Below are 21,380 nucleotides of genomic sequence, written 5' to 3' on the forward strand. Positions count from 1 at the left end.
TTTTAAGTGTCTGACGATGAGAGCCAGACAGATTAGAGAACACACGAACACTCATAATGGAGAGATGCCAAGGGCGGGCAGACGGGAAAAAACTCTCATGATCACAAATAATGAACTCGAATAAGAGCTGGAGAAAAACGTGATTTATGTGCTTACTCAAAGAAATTATATTTTGCTTAAAGAATTATGCCATCTTAAATTTTTTTTGTTTCTTTTTTGATTCTCATATGTGTAAAAATTAGGGCTGGGCATAGATTAATCGTGATTAATCTCATACAAAATAAAAGTTATTGTTTGCATAATATATGAGTCTGTGCTGTGTGTAAATATTATGTATATTTAAACACACACGCATATATACATTTAAGAAATGTTTTATTTATATATATATATAATATATATATATATATATATATGTATATGTATATGTATATGTATATGTATATGTATATGTATATATATATATATATATATATGTATATGTATATGTATATGTATATATATATATATATATATGTATATGTATATGTATATGTATATATATGTGTGTATATATATGTGTATATATATATGTATGTATCAGGGGTGTGATTCTTCCGGATAAATCCGGAATTCCGGCTTTTCCGACCTGAAAATGAGGCTTTCGTGAATCATGCAAATCCAATTTTTTTTTTGTGTGTGGGGGGTGCAAGGCATCGTTATAAATGACCGCATATCACTCCGCAAGTAGTCTATTTATTTGTCACGATGGAACTTCATTCAAAGCAGAGCTCACTAAAGAGCTTGCAGTCGGATCTCCGGCGTGTGGTGTTCGCTGCGAATAAAAAAAATAATGCGTTCGCCTACAAATAATATGAGACACATCTTTCACTCTCAACCAAACTAACAAACTAGCCAATAAGAAGTAGAATAGGGAGGGGTATTTGAGGTGTGGCTGAGATCCAGCTGCAGATGCCGCGCGGTCGCGGCGCGGAGAAGTCATAACAAGTTAACTTTATCAGCAGGATGAAAAGTGAAGCCTAGGTAAGACGACCTAATTGATAAAGGACTTAAATCAGTGGCGCTGGGCATGGGAAGGAATAGGCAGAGACAAACAGCATTTTAGTGTTAAGAAATTAAGAGAGCCAGCCAGGTGTTTGCTGCTTTGACAAAACTGTCCGTTTCAAATCAGACCGCTATATGCCAGTAATGTAAATATCAGATTTCTCATCGAGGTGAAATGCGGTCTCGCGATATCAATATAAAGTTGCGTTTGTGTCAAAAAGTTTGCTTGCATTATATTATACTGTAATCACATACGTTAACGCACACATCCACGCAAATCAGATCCAACGTCATCCTGACGAACACACGCATACGTTTGCTTCTCTTAATGGTTTGTGAATCGGGCAGTAATGCTTGGGATTACAGAATAATATAATGATAAACACACACATTCATGGATCTGCTTTGTGAAACGCTTAGCTCTTGACTGTTAGATGCTTTACCAAAAGAACTATGCAAAATAAGACAAATGCACTTGACTGTCTTTCCAGAAAGTCACAGCATCATTTGAATTAAGTAACTTTAATGTAACAGTATCCACTTTAAATTCAGCGATCAAATGTTGTAATCAATAATTAATCTGTATTAAATTCCCCCACTAATTATTCTATAAACATTAAACATGTTTTGACCAATGGCGAATCTCATTTATCAAGTTGTGTATGTGGTTTGTGTGCCTTATTATTATTATTATTATTATTATTATTATTACAATATGTAACCAAAGATTTTACTAAAAGGGCACAAATTTGTTTACAAGAACAAAAAAAATCCTCATAGATTTAGTCACTTATTTTTACTCTCAAAATGCACCACATTGATGTATTTACCTTTAAATGCACAAGATGATTTTGTTCAGTCTGATGCAGTGGCAAGACTACATAATGGTCAGGGTGGCACTTGCCCAAGCATATTGATGATTGGCCACTCAGATCGATCAATTTTGAGCCCAAATTATATTTCAACTGTATTTCATTTTATGCGTGCATGCGTGCGTATGTATGTCGCCACGTCATGGTAGGTGTGTCGTATATTTTCCTGCTTTTTTGTCCTTTGCCAATCACACCTATGATGTATATATATGTATATATATATATATATAACACAATATAGAATTTATAAAAATATAAATACATGTATATACACATGTAAATGTTTCTTAAATAGATACATGAATGCGTGTGTATTTATATATACATAATAATTAAACACAGCACAAACTCATATGTTATGCAAAAATTACTTTTATTTTGTATGAGATTAATCACGATTAATCTATGCCCAGCCCTAGTTAAAAATACAACATAACTGTACATATACCGTTTATGTAATTGTGTTATAGTAATGTGTATCTAATAAAAACATCAATGTGATTCTATACCAACAGTATTAGTGTGTAAACATTAAAAGATTAAATGTTTAGATACTACAAAATTAATAGTTAATATTTATAGCTAATTTTCTCATATTAACGTTAAAGAGCACCTATTTTCCTTTCATGGTTTTACACATCCTTTGATGCAAGTGTACAAATCCCAAAGTAAATGATGACGCGAGATATCGTCTACAACTTAAATCTCTTTTTTTGGACTACAAGAAACACACGGATTGTAGGCAACAGTTTACTTCCTCGGCTGTTTGACGTGGACACCATGGTCATTATCATAATCCCCCCGCTTCTAACTTTACAATCTGTAAGTAGTTTATGTTTTCATATTTAAAGAATTTACTACTGACTGTTCAAAATAGGGATGCTTAACGATTAATCGCGATTAATCGTTAGCAGAATAAAAGTTTTTGTTTATATCATATATGTGTGTGAACTGTGTATAATAACTTTGTATAAATAAATGTACACACGTGCATGTATATGTTTTAGAAATGTTTACATGTGTATATACATTTGTATATTTATGTATAATTTATATTATATATAAATATAAATACTTAATATATAAAAAAATTCTTAAAATTATACATGAATGTTTTCATATTTATTTATATATATATATATATATATATATATATATATATATATATATATATATATATATATATATATATATATATATATTCATATTTATTATACACAGTTTACACACATATGTGATGTAAACAAAAACTTTTATTCTGCTAACGATTAATCCCGATTAATTGTTTAGCATCCCTAAGAGGGTCAACAATAATGTACGGTATGTGGAAAATAATGTGTTTTTTAACCATAAACCATGTGAACAAATTGTATTACCCAAAATACACAAAATAATGTTGTTTTTAGCAATGTAATAGGTGCTATTTAAAGACTTTGGGATGTGAATTGTATCTCTCTTGCTGTATTTAATGTAATGAGTGCCTTATCTTTTGTATGTAATTGTGTTTGATAGAAAAGTGCTTTATTCTTCTTTAGAAACACATTCAAGGACATTAATAAAAGCTTCTTAAGATTTCTTCTTAGGTGCTTTTTAAGAAGAAGGTTTTCTCGTTCTGATGAGATTTGCACTTTGAAAAGGTTAAGTTTAGTGTTTTCTATAGAGAATCTGAAACACAATTTCAACACTTCATAAAACATGGTAAAATGTTTTGTAAAACACAACAGCCAACTGAAATACATCTCTGTCTACATTTACAGGAATGGGATTTAGATGTACTGTTTATCCAAACTGAGATGTTTGGATACAGGGATTATTTTTACAGTTTGGTGTTGGTGATCATATCGAAATGTATATTGCGTGTGCATATGTTGTGTAATGTGTGAACTCTTGAAGAATGTCACGCTCCACTGTTTATTTTTAAAATATCATTCGGTGTGTGTCCCCTAAAATTAACCCTCATAAAACCCCAGAACGTCCCCATCAAATGTGACCTTAACATGATGTCTTACTTTAAAGCTGTCAATCAAACAGAAAGACTTCCCGGTTATGTGTGCGTGAGCATTTTAAAGAGCAGAAATATCATGTTTTACAAGGTACAGAGGTGACTTGGTGTTTGCTCTTTAGTGGAGATGTTAAGCTTTGATGTTGTTTGATTTGTGATGGCCCATGACATCATGGAGACAAAGCCGGCAAGTTATTTACATTAAGCTTGTGACCGAACTTTGAACAATACTGAAACATTAAAGTGTTTTTGATGTGAACGACTCTTTCAAACAGATTTAAATGTACCATTAATTTCCCAAAGGTACATTTTAAACTTTTGCAAGACTTTTGCAAGTCTTATCTACTTGAATGGGGAAAGACAGATATCTTTAAAATACCAACAAAAAACCAGATGTATCTAGGGCTGTCACGATTATGAAATTTGGCTGAAGGTTATTTGTGACGATTAATTGCCTGTTTATTGCTTTGACATTTAATTCTCATAAATTTTTATGAAATGTTTATATAATAATTTTCACAGATTGTTGTGATTATTTAAATTAAATATTTTGCAAGGTTTATCTGGAAGTAAATATTTATACACATTTTTAGAAGTAAGATACTTTCTCATTTATACAGGCGCTGCAGCTCCCCCTTGTGTTTTTTAGAGAGATGTGCAATCATCGTGGTGATCTGAAATCATCATAATTTTTGTTTTTTCGAGGTCATTTAGCTACTGCACATGCACCGTTTAGCAAGCGCCTAACGCAACTCCATACAGAGCCCCTCCCCAAGCGAATAGTTATCGATTGTTGATTGGTTCTTTTAAACGGAAGGCGGGACTTCTGTCTTAATGAGCGATGCATTGTCCCCTCATTCATAGTGATAGCAGTTTTCCATCTAGTTATATCTGAAATCCTTGTACACAAATAAATACTGACCTACATACAGTAGATGTGTTCTGACACATACAGCACACGCCGGTGTTTACCGAATGGGCACGTGTGTAATGTACACACAGACAGTCTCATAATGACTGAACCTGAATACACATCCTGTCTGTGTCTGTAGTATTTGTTCAAGCTTATGCATTTGGCAGACAATTTTATCCAAACTGACTTGCAGTACATTTAATTTCTACATTTTTTCAGTATGTGGGTTCCCTGTGGATCAAACTCACAACCTTTACACTCTTTTCTACTAATATATTCTTCATCTTAAGTGTTGGGGGTAACGCATTACAAGTAACAAGCATTACGTAATATTACTTTTCCGAAGTTACGAGTAAAGTAACGCATTACTTTATAAATGTAAAACAAAAAGTTTTTTTAAAAAGTAATGCGAGTTACTTTTCAGTTTAATTATTAAATTTAAAAATAATGTACTGAATTAAACTGAACATATTTACGTAGAATTAGAAATGGAGATGGCAGGCCAGAGCTTGACATTTTTGCGATCATAAACACACCTACAAGGCCTAAAAGAGATCAAGCCTCAGCCAACGCAAAAGTAACTAAAAAGTAACTTAAAAGTAACGTAAGCATTGAAAATTAACTAAGTAACGCAATTAGTTACTTTTTTGGGGAGTAACTTAATATTGTAATGCATTACTTTTAAAAGTAACTTTCTCCAACACTGTTCATCTTTTAGGAGACAACAACGTCCACCTGGAGGAGGAGGAGGAGGGGGTGGGAAACCCCAGAATCTTCAGCAGCAGGGACCACAGCAGCAGCAGCAACAGCAGCCGGCCAATCAGACGCAACAGCCCAATGCGGACCACCAATCGGGAATCTGCGCTAAGCACGGGGGGCGGGGATACCAGGGACAGCAGAACCAGGGCGGGCGGCAGGGCGGTCCGCATCATGGCTACAGTCAGAACCGTCGCTGGCACCAACATCCGAAACACCAGACGAACAATTTCAATCAAGGGCCCCCAGGGGCCGACAGGGCCCCAACACGTTATACCAAAGAGACGGAGAATGTGAAACAGGAGGAGCCGGAGCTTCAGACCGAGAGAGGAGTGAAGGACGAGCCGGTGAGAGATCACAAACAGAAGAATGAGAAAGATGAAAAAACAGAAGCTGGGAAGATCTGCTTACTACAGTCCTCAAAAGAGAGACTACAGAGAAGATTAAAAGAGGAGGTGAGAGAAGTGTGTGTGTGTGCGTGTGCGTGTGCGCGCGTGTGTGTGCGTGTTTGCTTGTGTAAGTGTGTGTTTGTGTGTTTGCTTGTGTAGTTTTGTGTCTTAGTGTTTGCTTGTGTAGTTTTGTGTCTTAGTGTTTGCTTTTTAGTTGCGTTTCTGTGTGTGTTTACTTGTGTTGGTGTGTGTATGTGTGTTTGCTTGTGTAAGTGTGCGTTTGTCTGTGTGTTTGCTTGTGCATGCCTCTGTGTTTGCTTGTGTAGTTGAGTGTGTGTGTAGTTGGTTGTCTTTGTGATTCTTGTGTATGTTTTTCCTTGTGTAGTTGCATGTATGTATGTTTGCTTGTGTAGTTGTGTGTCTGTGTGTTTGCTAGTGTAGTTGCGTGTCTGTGTGTTTGCTTGTGTAGTTGTGTGTCTGTGTGTTTGCTAGTGTAGTCGTGTGTCTAAGTGTTTGCTGTGTTTGTTTTTCTTGTGTAGTTTCGTGTCTGTGTGTGTTTCTTGTGTATGTTTTTGCTCGTGTAGTTGCGTGTCTGTGTGTTTCTTGTGTATGTTTTTGCTTGTGTAGTTGCGTGTCTGTGTGTTTGCTTGTGTAGTTGTATTTGTCTGTGTTTGTTAGTGTAGTTGCGTGTCTGTGTTTTTGCTAGTGTAGTTGCGTGTCTGTGTGTTTGCTTGTGTAGTTGTGTCTGTGTGTTTGCTAGTGTAGTTGCGTGTCTGTGTGTTTGCTTGTGTAGTTGTGTGTCTGTGTGTTTGCTTTTGTAGTTGTGTCTGTGTGTTTGCTAGTGTAGTTGCGTGTCTGTGTGTTTGCTTGTGTAGTTGTGTGTCTGTGTGTTTGCTAGTGTAGTCGTGTGTCTAAGTGTTTGCTGTGTTTGTTTTTCTTGTGTAGTTTCGTGTCTGTGTGTGTTTCTTGTGTATGCTTTTGCTCGTGTAGTTGCGTGTCTGTGTGTTTCTTGTGTATGTTTTTGCTTGTGTAGTTGTGTGTCTCTGTGTTTGCTAGTGTAGTTGTGTGTCTGTGTGTTTGCTTGTGTAGTTGTATTTGTCTGTGTTTGCTAGTGTAGTTGCGTGTCTTTGTTTCTTGTGTATGTTTTTGCTTTTGTAGTTGTGTGTCTCTGTGTTTGCTTGTGTAGTGTTTGCGTGTCTGTGTGTTTGTTTGTGTAGTTGTGTGGTTTGTAGTTGTGTTTGCTTGTGTGGGTGTGTTTGCTTGTGTAGTTGTGTGTCTGTGTGCTTGCTTGTGTAGTTGCGTGTCTATGTGTTTCTTGTGTATGTTTTTGCTTGTGTAGTTGCGTGTCTATGTGTTTCTTGTGTATGTTTTTGCTTGTGAAGTTGTGTGTCTGTGTGTTTGCTAGTGTAGTTGCGTGTCTGTGTGTTTGCTTGTGTAGTTGTGTGTCTGTGTGTTTGCTAGTGTAGTCGTGTGTCTAAGTGTTTGCTGTGTTTGTTTTTCTTGTGTAGTTTCGTGTCTGTGTGTGTTTCTTGTGTATGTTTTTGCTTGTGTAGTTGTGTGTCTCTGTGTTTGCTAGTGTAGTTGTGTGTCTCTGTGTTTGCTAGTGAAGTTGTGTGTCTATGTGTTTGCTTGTGTTTGTTTTTCCTTGTGTAGTTGCGTGTCTGTGTGTTTGCTTGTGTAGTTGTGTGTCTATGTGTTTGCTTGTGTAGTTGTGTGTCTGTGTGTTTGCTAGTGTAGTTGCGTGTCTATGTGTTTCTTGTGTATGTTTTTGCTTGTCTAGTTGCGTGTCTGTGTTTTTGCTTGTGTAGTTGCGTGTCTGTGTGTTTGCTAGTGTAGTTGCGTGGCTGTGTGTTTGCTTGTGTAGTTGTATTTGTCTGTGTTTGCTAGTGTAGTTGCGTGTCTGTGTGTTTGCTTGTGTAGTTGCGTGTCTGTGTGTTTGCTTGTGTAGTTGTGTTTGCTTGTGTAGTTGTATTTGTCTGTGTTTGCTAGTGTAGTTGCGTGTCTATATGTTTCTTGTGTATGTTTTTGCTTGTCTAGTTGCGTGTCTGTTTTTTTGCTTGTGTAGTTGCGTGTTTGTGTGTTTGCTTGTGTAGTTGTATTTGTCTGTGTTTGCTAGTGTAGTTGCGTGTCTGTGTGTTTGCTTGTGTAGTTGCGTGTCTGTGTGTTTGCTTGTGTAGTTGTGTTTGCTTGTGTAGTTGTATTTGTCTGTGTTTGCTAGTGTAGTTGCGTGTCTATGTGTTTCTTGTGTATGTTTTTGCTTGTCTAGTTGCGTGTCTGTGTTTTTGCTTGTGTAGTTGCGTGTCTGTGTGTTTGCTTGTGTAGTTGCATGTCTGTGTGTTTGCTTGTGTAGTTGTATTTGTCTGTGTTTGCTAGTGTAGTTGCGTGTCTGTGTGTTTGCTTGTGTAGTTGCGTGTCTGTGTGTTTGCTTGTGTAGTTGTGTTTGTCTGTGTTTGCTAGTGTAGTTGCGTGTCTGTGTGTTTGCTTGTGTAGTTGCGTGTCTATGTGTTTGCTTGTGTAGTTGTATTTGTCTGTGTTTGCTAGTGTAGTTGCGTGTCTGTGTGTTTGCTTGTGTAGTTAGGTGTCTATGTGTTTGCTTGTGTAGTTGTATTTGTCTGTGTTTGCTAGTGTAGTTGCGTGTCTGTGTTTCTTGTGTATGTTTTTGCTTTTGTAGTTGTGTGTCTCTATGTTTGTTTGTGTAGTGTTTGCGTGTCTGTGTGTTTGTTTATGTAGTTGTGTTTGCTTGTGTGTGTGTGTTTGCTTGTGTAGTTGTGTGTCTGTGTGCTTGCTTGTGTAGATGCATGTCTATGTGTTTCTTGTGTATTATTTTGCTTGTGCAGTTGCGTGTCTGTGTTTTTACTTGTGTAGTTGCGTGTCTGTGTCTTTGCCAGTGTAGTTGCGTGTGTGTTTCTTGTGGATGTTTTTGCTTTTGTAGTTGTGTGTCTGTGTCTTTGCTAGTGTAGTTGTGTGTCTGTGTGTTTCTTGTGGATGTTTTTGCTTTTGTAGTTGCGTGTCTGTGTCTTTGCTAGTGTAGTTGTGTGTCTGTGTGTTTCTTGTGGATGTTTTTGCTTTTGTAGTTGTGTGTATCTGTGTTTGCTTGTGTAGTGTTTGCTTGTGTAGTGTTTGCGCATGTGTGTCTGTGTAGTTGCGTGTCTGTTTGTTTGCTTGTGTATGTGTGTTTCTATTTGTTTGAATGCATCCATTCATTGTCATCACATAATCGCAGGTATTTTCTGATTGGCAGGAGGAAGTTCCCGTGGCGACGGCCGGACCTCAGCAGAACCGAATGGATCGATTATTAGAGATTTTGAACAGTATGAAAAACAACAGAAGTGATGTGGAGTCCCAGCTCACCACGTTTATGGAAGAAGCGCAGAGCTCGGCAGATTCAGAAGAGACTCTGAATGAGATCGTTCACACCATTTATCATAAAGCCATCAGCGATCGAAGCTTTGCAGCCACTGCGGCCAAACTCTGTGATAAGATGGCGCTGTTCATGGTGGAGGGCACCAAATTTCGCTCTCTGTTACTCAACATGTTACAGGTGAGGAGATCAGCTGCAGGTTTCTACATCTGCACTGAATGATGAATGTTTGTGTGTACGGTTTGTCCAGTTATAATTCACTTCAGACAATACATGTATTTATAAGAGTAAAGTATGTCCTGTACCTTTCTGAGGGGGTTATTTGAAATGTAGGCCACATCTGATGACATTTACTTAAGACTAAAGCTGTCACTCACAGGGGAATTCTGGGAAGTGTGCAGTACTAGGGGAGTTTTTTACACAACAAAGAATTCAACCACAAATGGGAAAGTTTGATGCAGTTTGGCTATTTTAAAACTTAATCGTCATGAAACAGAAGTAGCAATAGTTTTATTTTACCTGTGGTGACTTTATTTGATCATGTTGCTAATTGCTAATCGCTAATCGCATCGATCTTTTCCCGGGCCCCGCCCACCTGCCATACCATATGACCGGAATTAAAGAAAGATCGTTTCAAGGAGGGGAGCAGATTTGCGTTTTTAATTCAAGCACATGAATTAAACATATGAATTAAAAATAATAATTTTTTAAAATAAATAACATGTTTCTTAAATTTCTTAAATGTAAGTGTGTGTTTATAAATACATAATACTTAAACATAGAACACACGCAAATATATTATGCAAACACAAACTTTTATTTTGTATGCGATTAATCGCGATTAATCTTTTGACAGCCCTACTTTTAAGTTAAAGGGGCGGTGAATTTGTCGATTTTATTGTTTCATACTGTTGTCTGATGTCTACTTATGATGTTCGCGTGATTTTTACATTCAAAAACAATAAGTAATAGGCTATTTTGTAACATGGATTAGTGGCTCTCTGGAGAAAAGCTTCGTTTGAAGGGGCGGGTCGCATTGAAAACCTGGACGTAAACGCCCACTGCTATGATTGGACGGCTTCATTCCCCGTCATTACATGTGGGGAAATGTTTTAAAAACATTAATGTGTAAAAATAGCAGCTGAACACATATATGTTTGAGCCACAAAAGATTCTGGGTGCTAAAGATGATACACATAAATGACAATACGTATAGTAAAGTAGAAACAAAAATTTAAACTCGACGTGACTAAATTACCGTAAACAACACAGTAAGCGCGCATCAGATTCTAAACTGTGGCTGATAAGCTCTTATCAATAACTTTGTATATTTTTATTGTGCTTGTGAGGTTGCTCTTAGATACACGTAACGTTACATACCACAGTTATATGATAAAAAAGCTTTGTTGAGTGTTTGACCTTTCAAACTCAACTTGCCTAAAATTACCGTATACAACAGGGTAAGCGCGCATCAGAATCTAAACTGCGGCTGATAAATCCTTATCAATAACTTTGTATATTTCTATTGTGCTTGTGAGGTTGCTCTTAGATACACGTAACATTACATACCACAGTTAAATGATAAAAAAGCTTTGTTGAGTGTTGGACCGTTCAAACTCAACTTGCCTAAAATTACCGTATACAACCCAGTAAGCGGGCATCAGAATCTAAACTGCGGCTGATAAATCCTTGTTTATAAATAACACTGTATATTTCTACCGTTAAATTACAGTCGTGTTGTTAAGTGTTGTACCTTTATTAATCGTTTAATGTTTTTACTAAATTTAAACAGTCAAACATACGTGTTAAGACTCCGAATTAAAGTATTCAGCTTCTGTGTTGTTTCCACGCGGTTCTTCCACAACCCAAGACTCTGTTTCCATGGTTACTCTATCATAACAGGTCACTGCATCAAAATAAAAGTAATTTTGTTTACATTTGGCAATCTTTAAAGACATGTTTAATGATTGTTGAGACACACGTGTGTCACGCGAAGCTGTGGGCGGGGCTACAAAAGTGGTCGTTGTATTTGGCTTTGGGGAGGTGCTTCAATTCTACTTTGACGTCATATTTCTCCGAATTCCACACTCGGTTGTAAAACTGGCTTGGTGCCAAAAACTGTCATATTTCAGTAGCACGGACATTTTTAGTTCTGAAACTTGCAAAATGTTCATTTAACTATAATTACCTCTTATATAACAAGGTATCAAGTTAAAATTGAGAATGTGATTCACAGCTCCTTTAAAGTTTCTGAAAATTTAAATTTTTGAAGACGGGTTTCAAAGGTTTTGAAGGCTTATTTTCGAAAACGCAAATCTGTGATAGCGGTAACGTCATGTGCATTTGTTCATTCAGTCGAATAGCATGCCTGAGTAAACCAAAACGGTGGCGTACAGGACTATTTTCACTAGTAAAAACCTACCTCATGATCTGTCTTAACCAAACTGCTTGATTGTTTGTATATATCGCTCTGTAGACAAATGCATATGTGTGCAATCGTGTACTGTTTCTTTACAAGCTAGCATCGCCATCTACTGGCCTGGCATAAATAATAATACAGCGGATTCAGTTGTCTTTGCAAATCCGTGTAAACGCGAATCTTTGTGGCTGTTTTTAAACCTCCGTCTCTTTTATTTCCGTCGGCAGTGCATTACCGAAACTGTATGAAGTTAGAACATGTGTCAGATGTGTGGTGATGCTTAGATGATAGGAAGCTCAACTTCTGCTGAACCCGGAAGATTCATTTACAGTCAGTGTCTCTCTCTCTCTCGCTCTCTCTCTCTCTATTGCTCTCTATCGCTTGCGCGTTCTCACACCACAGGCAGACAGACACATGGTTGCCTGTCTTTCAGGTCAGGTCAGACTGTCTGTAGTGTGGTTTTGGTGGTGCAGCTGAAGTGTTTTGTCATTGTTTTAGGAAGTGAGTTTCAGACTTATTTCTCTCTGTGGTTTGACATCAGAACTTTGTGTTTCTACTGCTGCAAAACACACATCCTGTTTAACACAAACACACACTTACCTTACACACACTAACTAAACTAAAACACAAACTCAACTCACAGACCTACCAACTTAATCTTTTCCTTATTTAAACATATTAATTATCATCTTTCAGATCTATTCCACAGCACTTAATGTAACATGTAATGTTTTCTGAGAGTTACATGGAAATGCTTATCAGGTTGATGTGTTCAGTTTGGGTTTTTGTGTATAAATGAATCACATGTGTTCATGTAAACCACCTCTCATCAGCAATGTGATGTTTGAACAGAGTCGCTCTAATGCTCTCTTTACTTTAATGTGAGGCTGCTTTAAAACAAAAACAATGCATGTGTGTATTTATTTATACATAATTATTATACACACGCATATATGATGTTAAAAAAAACTCTAATTCTGCAAACGATTAGTTGCGATTAATCGTTATGCAGCCCTACTGTACAATTAAAGTACATCTGTCCATCACAGATAAAACATTCCCAGAATGCATTGTGGCAGATTCAGACATAAAAATGAATTTAATATAAACATCTCAACACCACTTTGTGTGTTTAAAATGGATGGTGTGATCATGTGTGTTAGGGTTATGGTTAGGTGTGTGTGCATTCTTAAACTGTAAACACCTTTAATTTTCTTGAGTAAACTGTGAAATATGGGTACACATATCTTTTATTCTTTGTATATTTAAATTTAAGTTTGATTTATTTGCTTTATTGCAACTAGGCTGCATACAATGTGTGCAATGTAGATTACAGTGACAGTTAGGGCTGTAACGATTAATCGTGCAAATGTGCGTTTTCTCAATGAATTAGGAATGCACCGATACCTATACTGGCCTCGATACCACATTTTCTAAAGTACTCGTACTCGTTAAAAGTCCCCCGATACCTGGAATCGATACCACGGTCTGAGAAATGTCTATGTTTGAGCGGCGTGTAAGAGGTTAATGCCTCTTGTGTTGTCCAAAGAGGCAGAGTTTACAACAAACTGGAAAACTAGTCCTTTGTTTTTTTTGTTAAATTATATGACTAAAGCTGTTACCTGTAAATTTAAATCATGTTTTTTTATTAAGTACTCTGTATCGGTATCGGCAAGTACTGAAATGCAAGTACTCGTACTCGTATTCCAAAAAAGTGGTATCGGTGCATCCCTACAATGAATTAATTTTAATGAGACTCCCTTTGTGCCCCACAGAAGTAGTAGCATTAAAATGAAATTCCATGAAATGTCTATATGAATAATATTTATATCGCTGTTCTTCAAATTGTTTTAGATTGATAAGGACTTCCTACTGACCAAATGCCGTAGTGCATGCACAAGATGTGCATGAAACACAGAATGGATTCTGAATCGATTTCAGAGGCATTTTTAATTGGACACGCGATTAATCGTGGCAGCCCTAGTAACAGTCGTGCAAAAACATGTTGTGTGTTGTGTGAAATTAAATTAAATTTCTCTCTCTCTGCCTGTCATTCTCTCCAGAGAGACTTCACGCGTCGTGAGGAGTTGCGCCAGACGAATGTGGAGTGCTGGTTGGGTTTCATCACATTTCTGTGTGAAGTGTTTGGCACCATGAGGAGCAGCGCTGGAGAGCCATTCAGAGTCCTGGTGTGCCCAATCTACTCCTGCTTAAGAGAGGTACACAACACAACATCGCACACCCTTCAGAGCGATGCTGAGCCTAATGTTCTTCTGTTTAAAGTCATTCATCGTTTTGTGATGCATAAAATGTTACGGCTGCCATTAATGGGAATTGCAACAGCAGATCTCCATAATTTTTAGTGTGATACTTATAAAATGTACTTATGTCTGTAATCTGTATGGACCACCAAACCAGTCATAAGTGTCAAATTTTTTATTGAGATTTAGGGATGCAACGATCCAATATTCGGTAGCAGGGCAGATTCAGGCTTTTTTAAATTGTTCAAGAAAGATACACTGCAGTAGCATCGCCCGGCAGGTATCGGTATCGACTGGTACTCAGAATTCACGTATCGGAAATGGAAAAAGTGGTATCGGTGCATCCCTAAGATTTATACGTCATCTGTTAGGATAGGTTAATATTTAGCCCAGATACAACTAATCTGATTTGAATCTGAGTGTGTAAAAAATATTGAAAATAAATATTAAGAAAATCGCCTTTAAAGTTGTCCAAATGAAGTCCTTAGCAACTGCATCCACTTTTTTAAATATATATATATTTATAGTAGAAAATATCTTCATTGAACATGATCTTTACATAATATTTTATAAACGCAAAATAGATCATTTTAACCCATACAAAATATCATTGGCTTGCTACAAATAAATTTATAAAAAATATGGGACTTATGGTTTTGTATATATCTCATATGAAGTGAGATTTATGTTAGTGATTCAGTTTCATGCAGTTTCGTTTGCATTGTCATGCTTAGTTCAGCGCTACAATATGTGTTTGACTTTTGTATGTAAATTGTTTTTTTTATTATTATTGTTATAATTTTAATTGTGTGTAAATCAAATTTAATGGATATTTTCTTTGTTTGCGTTCCAGATAAATACTGCAGAGATTGTCCAAATTAAATGATATAATCTAATATAATTGAGTACAATTATAATTATACAATAATTTACAAAAATAAATATTAATTATAAAATTTAAATTTAATTGGCCACTTAGAAAAATTCTGCATGTATTTTTTCTCAGTAATGTACTGTCTGATTGATGAAGATTTAGCATTTCTTGCGCATGCAAATACATTATTTTGGATGTAGACGTGCGGCTAGCGCGCTCAAACAGAGAGCGACGCGGTCTTGACACGTAGTGCGACGCGCTCTTTTTTTCAGGCGCGGTGATGTGGCAGCAATTTGAAAATATTAGGGCTGTCAAAAGATTAATCGTGATTAATCGTGATTAATCGCATACAAAATAAAAGTTTTTGCATCATTTATGTGTGTGCACTGCTTGTTATTATTTTATATATAAAAATACACACACGTTAATGTTTGTATTTAAGAAACATTTACATGTATATTTAAATATATCTCGATTTATTCTATATTATAAATAAAAATATACCTAAATAATTTTTTTCTTAAATTCAAACATGTATGTGTGTATTTATATACACATAATATATACACAGCCACATATATTATGCAAACAAAATTTTTTATTTATGTGATTAATCGCGATTAATCTTTTGACGGCCCTTAAAAATACTAACTCAAACTTTTCAGAATGCCGAGTTGGAAAGAAGGAGGGGAGTGGTGTGGTCACGTTTTCCTTGCTGTTTTAGACATGAAATGTGAACCGGCCCTAAGGCGGCTTCAACTTGACCATAGTTGACTATCATTTTAAGTAATGAGAGGCTTGAGAACTAACACTGTGTCCTAACTACACATGTCGTGATATAATTTAGCATAAAAACCTTAGGATGAATGAAAAATAAAAGACAGAATTTGACTTTTCCCTCATTAAAAAAAGTAAACAGGATAAACTGTTCTTTACTGGAGAGAATCCAGGCAGGGATGTCTGCTGCAAGACACAATCTGTCTAAAGTAAAGTTTGATTTTTGGCGGGCTTAACATCAAAGAGCTAAACGCGTCAGTGATGTGGGTGAGAGTTTGTTGTGTTTGTGTGCATTAATAAATAATATCACAGCAACAACCCGTTCAGCGTGTCTGGACCTGAACATCTGGAGGGTTTAACAAGCACTTTGTGTGTTTTTGACCATGTTTACAGTGTGTTTTCACTGTGATCTGTCTCAGTCAGGTGTAAAGTGTGTGTTTGTAGAGCGGTCGAGCAGGTTTGATAATTACAGGTGATCCCGGTGTATGTGGGTGTGGAGAAAATAAAGGGAGGAAAGGGTTTGTGTGCATGTTCTTCATTTGAACTGAAGGGTTGGACACATCTCTGCTTTTAAAACGTAAGAGTTAGAAAACCATCTCACGCAGAAATATCCTATCAGAGTTATGAGACCATCAAAGATTAGAAGAGGAAATCTAAGGGTTAAATCAGAGAATAATCAGGGTTCCCTCGGGTCCTTGAAATCCTTGAAGGTTTGTGAATCTGGGGGAAAAAATTCAAGGCCCTGGAAGTTTTAAAAAATATATATAAATACATGGATACAGATCATTGAAAGTGCTTGAATCTATTTTATGCAAGAAGTTTTCTGAAAAAAAAAACACATTATTCTCTGTGTAGTGTACGATAATATAATTAAAATTCCAGACTTTTTAAGCACACGTGCTAAACTGTTCACTTTAAATGCTTATATCTTCTGTATACGAATGTTGATTCATACCAAAATGCTTTTTTGCATAGTTGTGTTTGACACATGAAAAAGTCTCGGGTTACGTATCTAACTGTTGTTCACTGAGAAGGGAACGAGACGCTGCGTCTCTCTTGCCATACTTCCTGCGTCCCTGTAACGCTGTCTTTGGCAATATTTCAGATAGCGATATACTTCCTGGCTCCCGCGTCACCCTGTCTTTGTCGTTAAGTCTCACCATTGTTTGAATTTGATATACACATTCAGACGCACTTACACCTGGAGGCGTCCCCAAAGTGTCACCACAGTGACGCAGCGCGAGTTCCCTCGAAAGGGAACTGGAACAATGTTTCTTAAAAGGTAACACAATGTAAGCTTGCTCTCACTTAAAATTTATTTATAACATTTATGCCTTAAATTTGAGGGTATTTGACCTGGAAAGTCCTTGAAAGGTCCTTGCATTTGAAGTTAACTAAGGTGTGAACCCTGAATGATCTAGAAACGCTGAGGTGTGTGGTGTAACAGGTGCATATTAATAGCAGAAATATTTTTTTCAGCAATACAGAGGGCATGAGTTTCAAATGAAATAATTTTGCAGAGTGCATACCAAAATGTGATTTCACATATACTTTATTTCAAATAGACTCGGGTAACATGCAGAATGTATTCTTCTGATATGTTTTCATGTTATATTGTGAAGCTATGCATTATTTTATTTATACCGGTATACTTTCTTGTCAACAAGTTTATATTTATTGTGTTTATTGTGTGTATGACTCTTTTATGAACAGGAAAAAATCTAATTATATTTTTTAAAAATAAGCTTTGTCATTTGAAACAGTACATACCAGGGTGTGTTAATTAAGTGATGGATTATCAGGCATTAAAACTAGAAACATTAAAGCTTACAAAGCACATGCTTATCTCATGTTACACTGCAAAAAATGATTTTTAATAAAAAAATGTTTTTGTATTTTTGTCTTGTTTTCAGTAAAAATATCTAAAAATTCTTAAATGAAGATGCTTTTTCTTGGTGAGCAAATCGACCCAAGAAAATAAGTCTAGTTTTTAGACCAAAAATATAAAAAATTGTGATTTTGTGCATAAAACAAGCAAAAAATCTGCCAATGGGGTAATCAAAATTTTCTAGAATTTTTCTTGAATTTAGTGTTTGGTGTGAAAAATGTTCAAGATTTTTTTTGCCTAACCCATTGGCAGATTTTTTGCTTGTTTTATGCACAAACTCACTTAAATTTGATATTTTTGGTCTAAAAACTAGACTCATTTTCTTGCATCGTTTTGCTCATCAAGAAAAAGCATCTTTATTTAAGAATTTTTAGATATTTGTACTGAAAACAAGACAAAAATACTAAGAATTTTTTTTCTTAAATCATTTTTTGCAATGTAGTACCTGTAAGGAATGATTGATGGCGGGCCATTGAATTATAAGAAAAATATGCACACTACCAAGGTGCAATGCGGCACGACGCAAAGTTACACCGCGGGTGTGCATTATTTTCAAATAATTCAAAGGACCCGAGTCAATTATTCCGCTTATACCACGGTTACCACAAACATTGCTCTGGTGCCTATTTTTAAGACATTTAAAAAGTTAGGTGTGCGGTTTACAGAAAAATAATCAACACCCATACAACATTTCTCAGCCAATCAGAATACAGCATTCAACAGACCCGTGGTATAAATAGTAGTATAACATCCTTCATATCTCTGAAGAATCTCTAGTTTTATCAGATTTATAAAAGACAGATCATCTTTACTGATTCTTTTCGAATAAACCCGAGGTCCTGGAGGCATACCGTGGGCGGTGCGAGTGACGAGCAAGCAATACACAAAACATAACCCCATATTTCTGAATAACTTGTAATTCTCTATATGTTCGTGTCGTTTACATTGTATGCACTTACACATCGATTGCCAACAAAACACAGACATTTGATGCAGTTTTACTTACCGCCTGTGACTCATGACCCATTTGGGATTGCCCCATTTCAACGAAATCCAGTGTTAAACAAAGACACACAACTTCGCTGCTTCTCTGTAAATACAAACTATATCCATTGTTTCCATAATGCTTTATTGTTTGAGAAGCTGAACAAGCTTACATTTCTTTCTTAACCAAAAACTTGTTTGGTGACATTGATTTTGTGTCAGCTCTTGGTTGGTGTGTAAGTACATAATTCCGGTGAAAGCACCCATATAAGGACTTCCACTGTACTCCCTACACTGAAATTGTCTGTAAAAAAATAAAGCAAGATTATTACGTATGAATCTTTCATGTACAAAAAAAAAACTTTCCGAAACTTGTACGAACCCTGGCGAAGTGCAGAAATACTCCGTCATACGTTCAACTGCTTTTTTGACACTTTGCCTATGATTAGCATGAGGAATCCAACTCCTAAACAGTGTTAATACGTTTTAAACCCCCCCGAACTAGTTTTTTAATATGCCTTAGCAATATTTTAGCAATTGTGTGTGATGTTAAAGCTCTTAAGGATACAGTTTGCACATTATTGTACAGTTGCATTATTTTGTACAGTATTGCAGGAGTTATAAACTCCGTATGTTCTGGTTCTTGAGTTGAGTTTTATAAATATTTCTGTCTTTGTCTTTGAGTTACTATGGTAATGCATTTATGTAATGTGATCTCAGAAGCTTTGGTTCTCTGGGGATGTCATTATGGAGTATATATACATATAGCATACAGAGACCCCATCAGTAATTACTCCGGACCACCAGGACTACAATCCTCTAGACACCCATATACATTTACACTTCATCAAACACTACAGACTGTGAATTCAGACCTGCTGTATCTAAGGAACGTTGCTTTGGAAATGTTGGTGTTTTTAGCTGAAACTTGATAACAGAGCAGGGTTCTCACAGAGGGTTGTTTCTTGTATTTGTAATTTTTATAGAATTCATCGTACGACAATGTCTGGGTAACACTTTACAATAAGGTTGTATTTGTTAAAGTCCCTCTAAACAGGAAATAGCAATCGAGTTTACTTCCATATTGCAACATATTTCCGAGTCAAAAGGAATGTCACACAAGGAAACTAGTGGGTGTGCCTTGTGTTTTCCATTGTAAATGGATCAGACAGTAGGCATTTCATTCAGAAATAGACCTAGCAGCAGACTGATTGTTGGGAGGGGGTGGGGTTACTGGATGTTCCCGCCCAAACCGTCTAGCTGACATCATCAGAGAAGGATTCCCAGAAGAGGTACATTTTCTGATTTTAATTAAAGTTTAGGAGGACATAAAATTAAAAAAATAATAATAATGACCCACACAGTTAAATTATTTATAATAAGCACTGCAATATTCCATTAAAAAATAAAAATTGTCTGTTTTGATTTCATGGGGACTTTAACATTAGTTTAACACTTTCTTTAAAAAAATCCCAATAATTTACTCACCCACATGTCATGCAAGATGTTTATGTCTTTTTTCTTCAGTTTAGGAAGAAAAAATTTTTTTTTTAGAGGAAAACATTTCAGAATTTTTCTCCATAGTGGACTTTACTCAACAGTTTACAGTTTCAATACAGCTTCAAAGGACTCTAAATGATCCCAACCGAGGCATAAGGGTCTAATATAGCGAAACGATTGCCAATTTTCGGCAAACATTAAAAAAAATTCTTGTCTTGCACTAGCCATGTGATGCGCCACCGCGACCTTACGTATTATGTAATCAAGTCAAAAGGTCATGTGTGCGCACTTGCAAACAATTTTAAACAATAAACTGACACAAAGGCATTATTTAGTATCATTTCAAATACAACAATGTCAAAACGGTCCTCTTTATTAAGTCAAGTCAATTTTATTTATATAGCGCTTTTCACTATTTAATTGTTTCAAAACAGCTTTACATTAATAAAAGCAGGAGAAAACACAGAAAATCTATGGACAACAAAAGTTGGCAAAGTACAGTGGCTAAAATTAAACCATAGTAGCGAGCGTAGTAATAATGTAATGTATACAATACAGTTCTAAGTTAAGTTCAATGTCAGCTGACTCCCTAGGGGTTGAAAAAACTCCTAGGAGAAAAAAACCCTAATTTTATTAAGGGGGGAAAGTCCTTTGGGGGAAAACCCCTATATATATTTATTAATATTATTATTTTTTTTTATGTCAGACTTACATTTTTTGTTTTTGCAATGTTACAGTGATCATATATAATTGTTTCTCAGTCTTTTTAATAGAATACATCCAGAAAATACAGGAAATGTGTATATAGTATTAAAAATCTTAACTGATGTGTCAAGTTTTTGGGGTAAACCACCCTTCCACTTGAGCAATAGCAGGAAACTGCAGAATCTCTTAAACCTAACTAAAATTAAAGTTTTGAAGTCTTTTTACTTCATTCTGCTCAAAAACACTTAAGATGTGTTTAGTGCCAAGAGAGGTCACACTAAACACTGACAATGCCTTAAGAAGACATTTAGTCCTGAAAATGTGAATGTATTTTCTGTTTGTATCTTAATAAAATAGATGAGAAAAGTAAATATGGATGAAAATTAAAACTTCTAAATATATATGCCAAACGAGAAGTTGTGGTTAAAAAGTACCTATTTTTTATTTGTTTAGTAAAAATGACGATTGTTTTACTTAGACGATAAGTCCCTTATGCCTCAGTTAGGATTGCATTGAAATGTCCACTATATGGAAAAAAATGCTGGAATGTTTTCCTCAATAAACGTAATTTCTTCTCGACTGAACAAAGAAAAACATAAACATCTTGGATTACACGAGGGTGAGTAAATTATCAG

At 35.9% G+C, this 21,380-nt stretch overlaps 1 protein-coding gene across 4 annotated transcripts in view; it reads left to right on the plus strand.

The window, feature by feature from the left end:
- ctif (CBP80/20-dependent translation initiation factor) overlaps positions 1 to 21,380 on the plus strand; it is a 68,378-nt gene that overhangs the window by 37,646 nt on the left and 9,352 nt on the right. For 2 of the 4 annotated variants that reach the window (XM_065243795.1, XM_065243797.1), the window contains 3 exons: positions 5,550 to 6,042; positions 9,200 to 9,517; positions 13,820 to 13,975. In XM_065243795.1, coding sequence (XP_065099867.1) covers positions 5,550 to 6,042; positions 9,200 to 9,517; positions 13,820 to 13,975 — 967 coding nt within the window. The remainder of the gene's footprint in view (positions 1 to 5,549; positions 6,043 to 9,199; positions 9,518 to 13,819; positions 13,976 to 21,380) is intronic. The other 2 variants (XM_065243796.1, XM_065243798.1) reach the window with 1 other exon arrangement.

The sequence above is a fragment of the Paramisgurnus dabryanus genome, chromosome 18, assembly GCF_030506205.2.
Source record: "Paramisgurnus dabryanus chromosome 18, PD_genome_1.1, whole genome shotgun sequence".
In the NCBI taxonomy this organism is placed as follows: Eukaryota; Metazoa; Chordata; class Actinopteri; order Cypriniformes; family Cobitidae; genus Paramisgurnus; species Paramisgurnus dabryanus.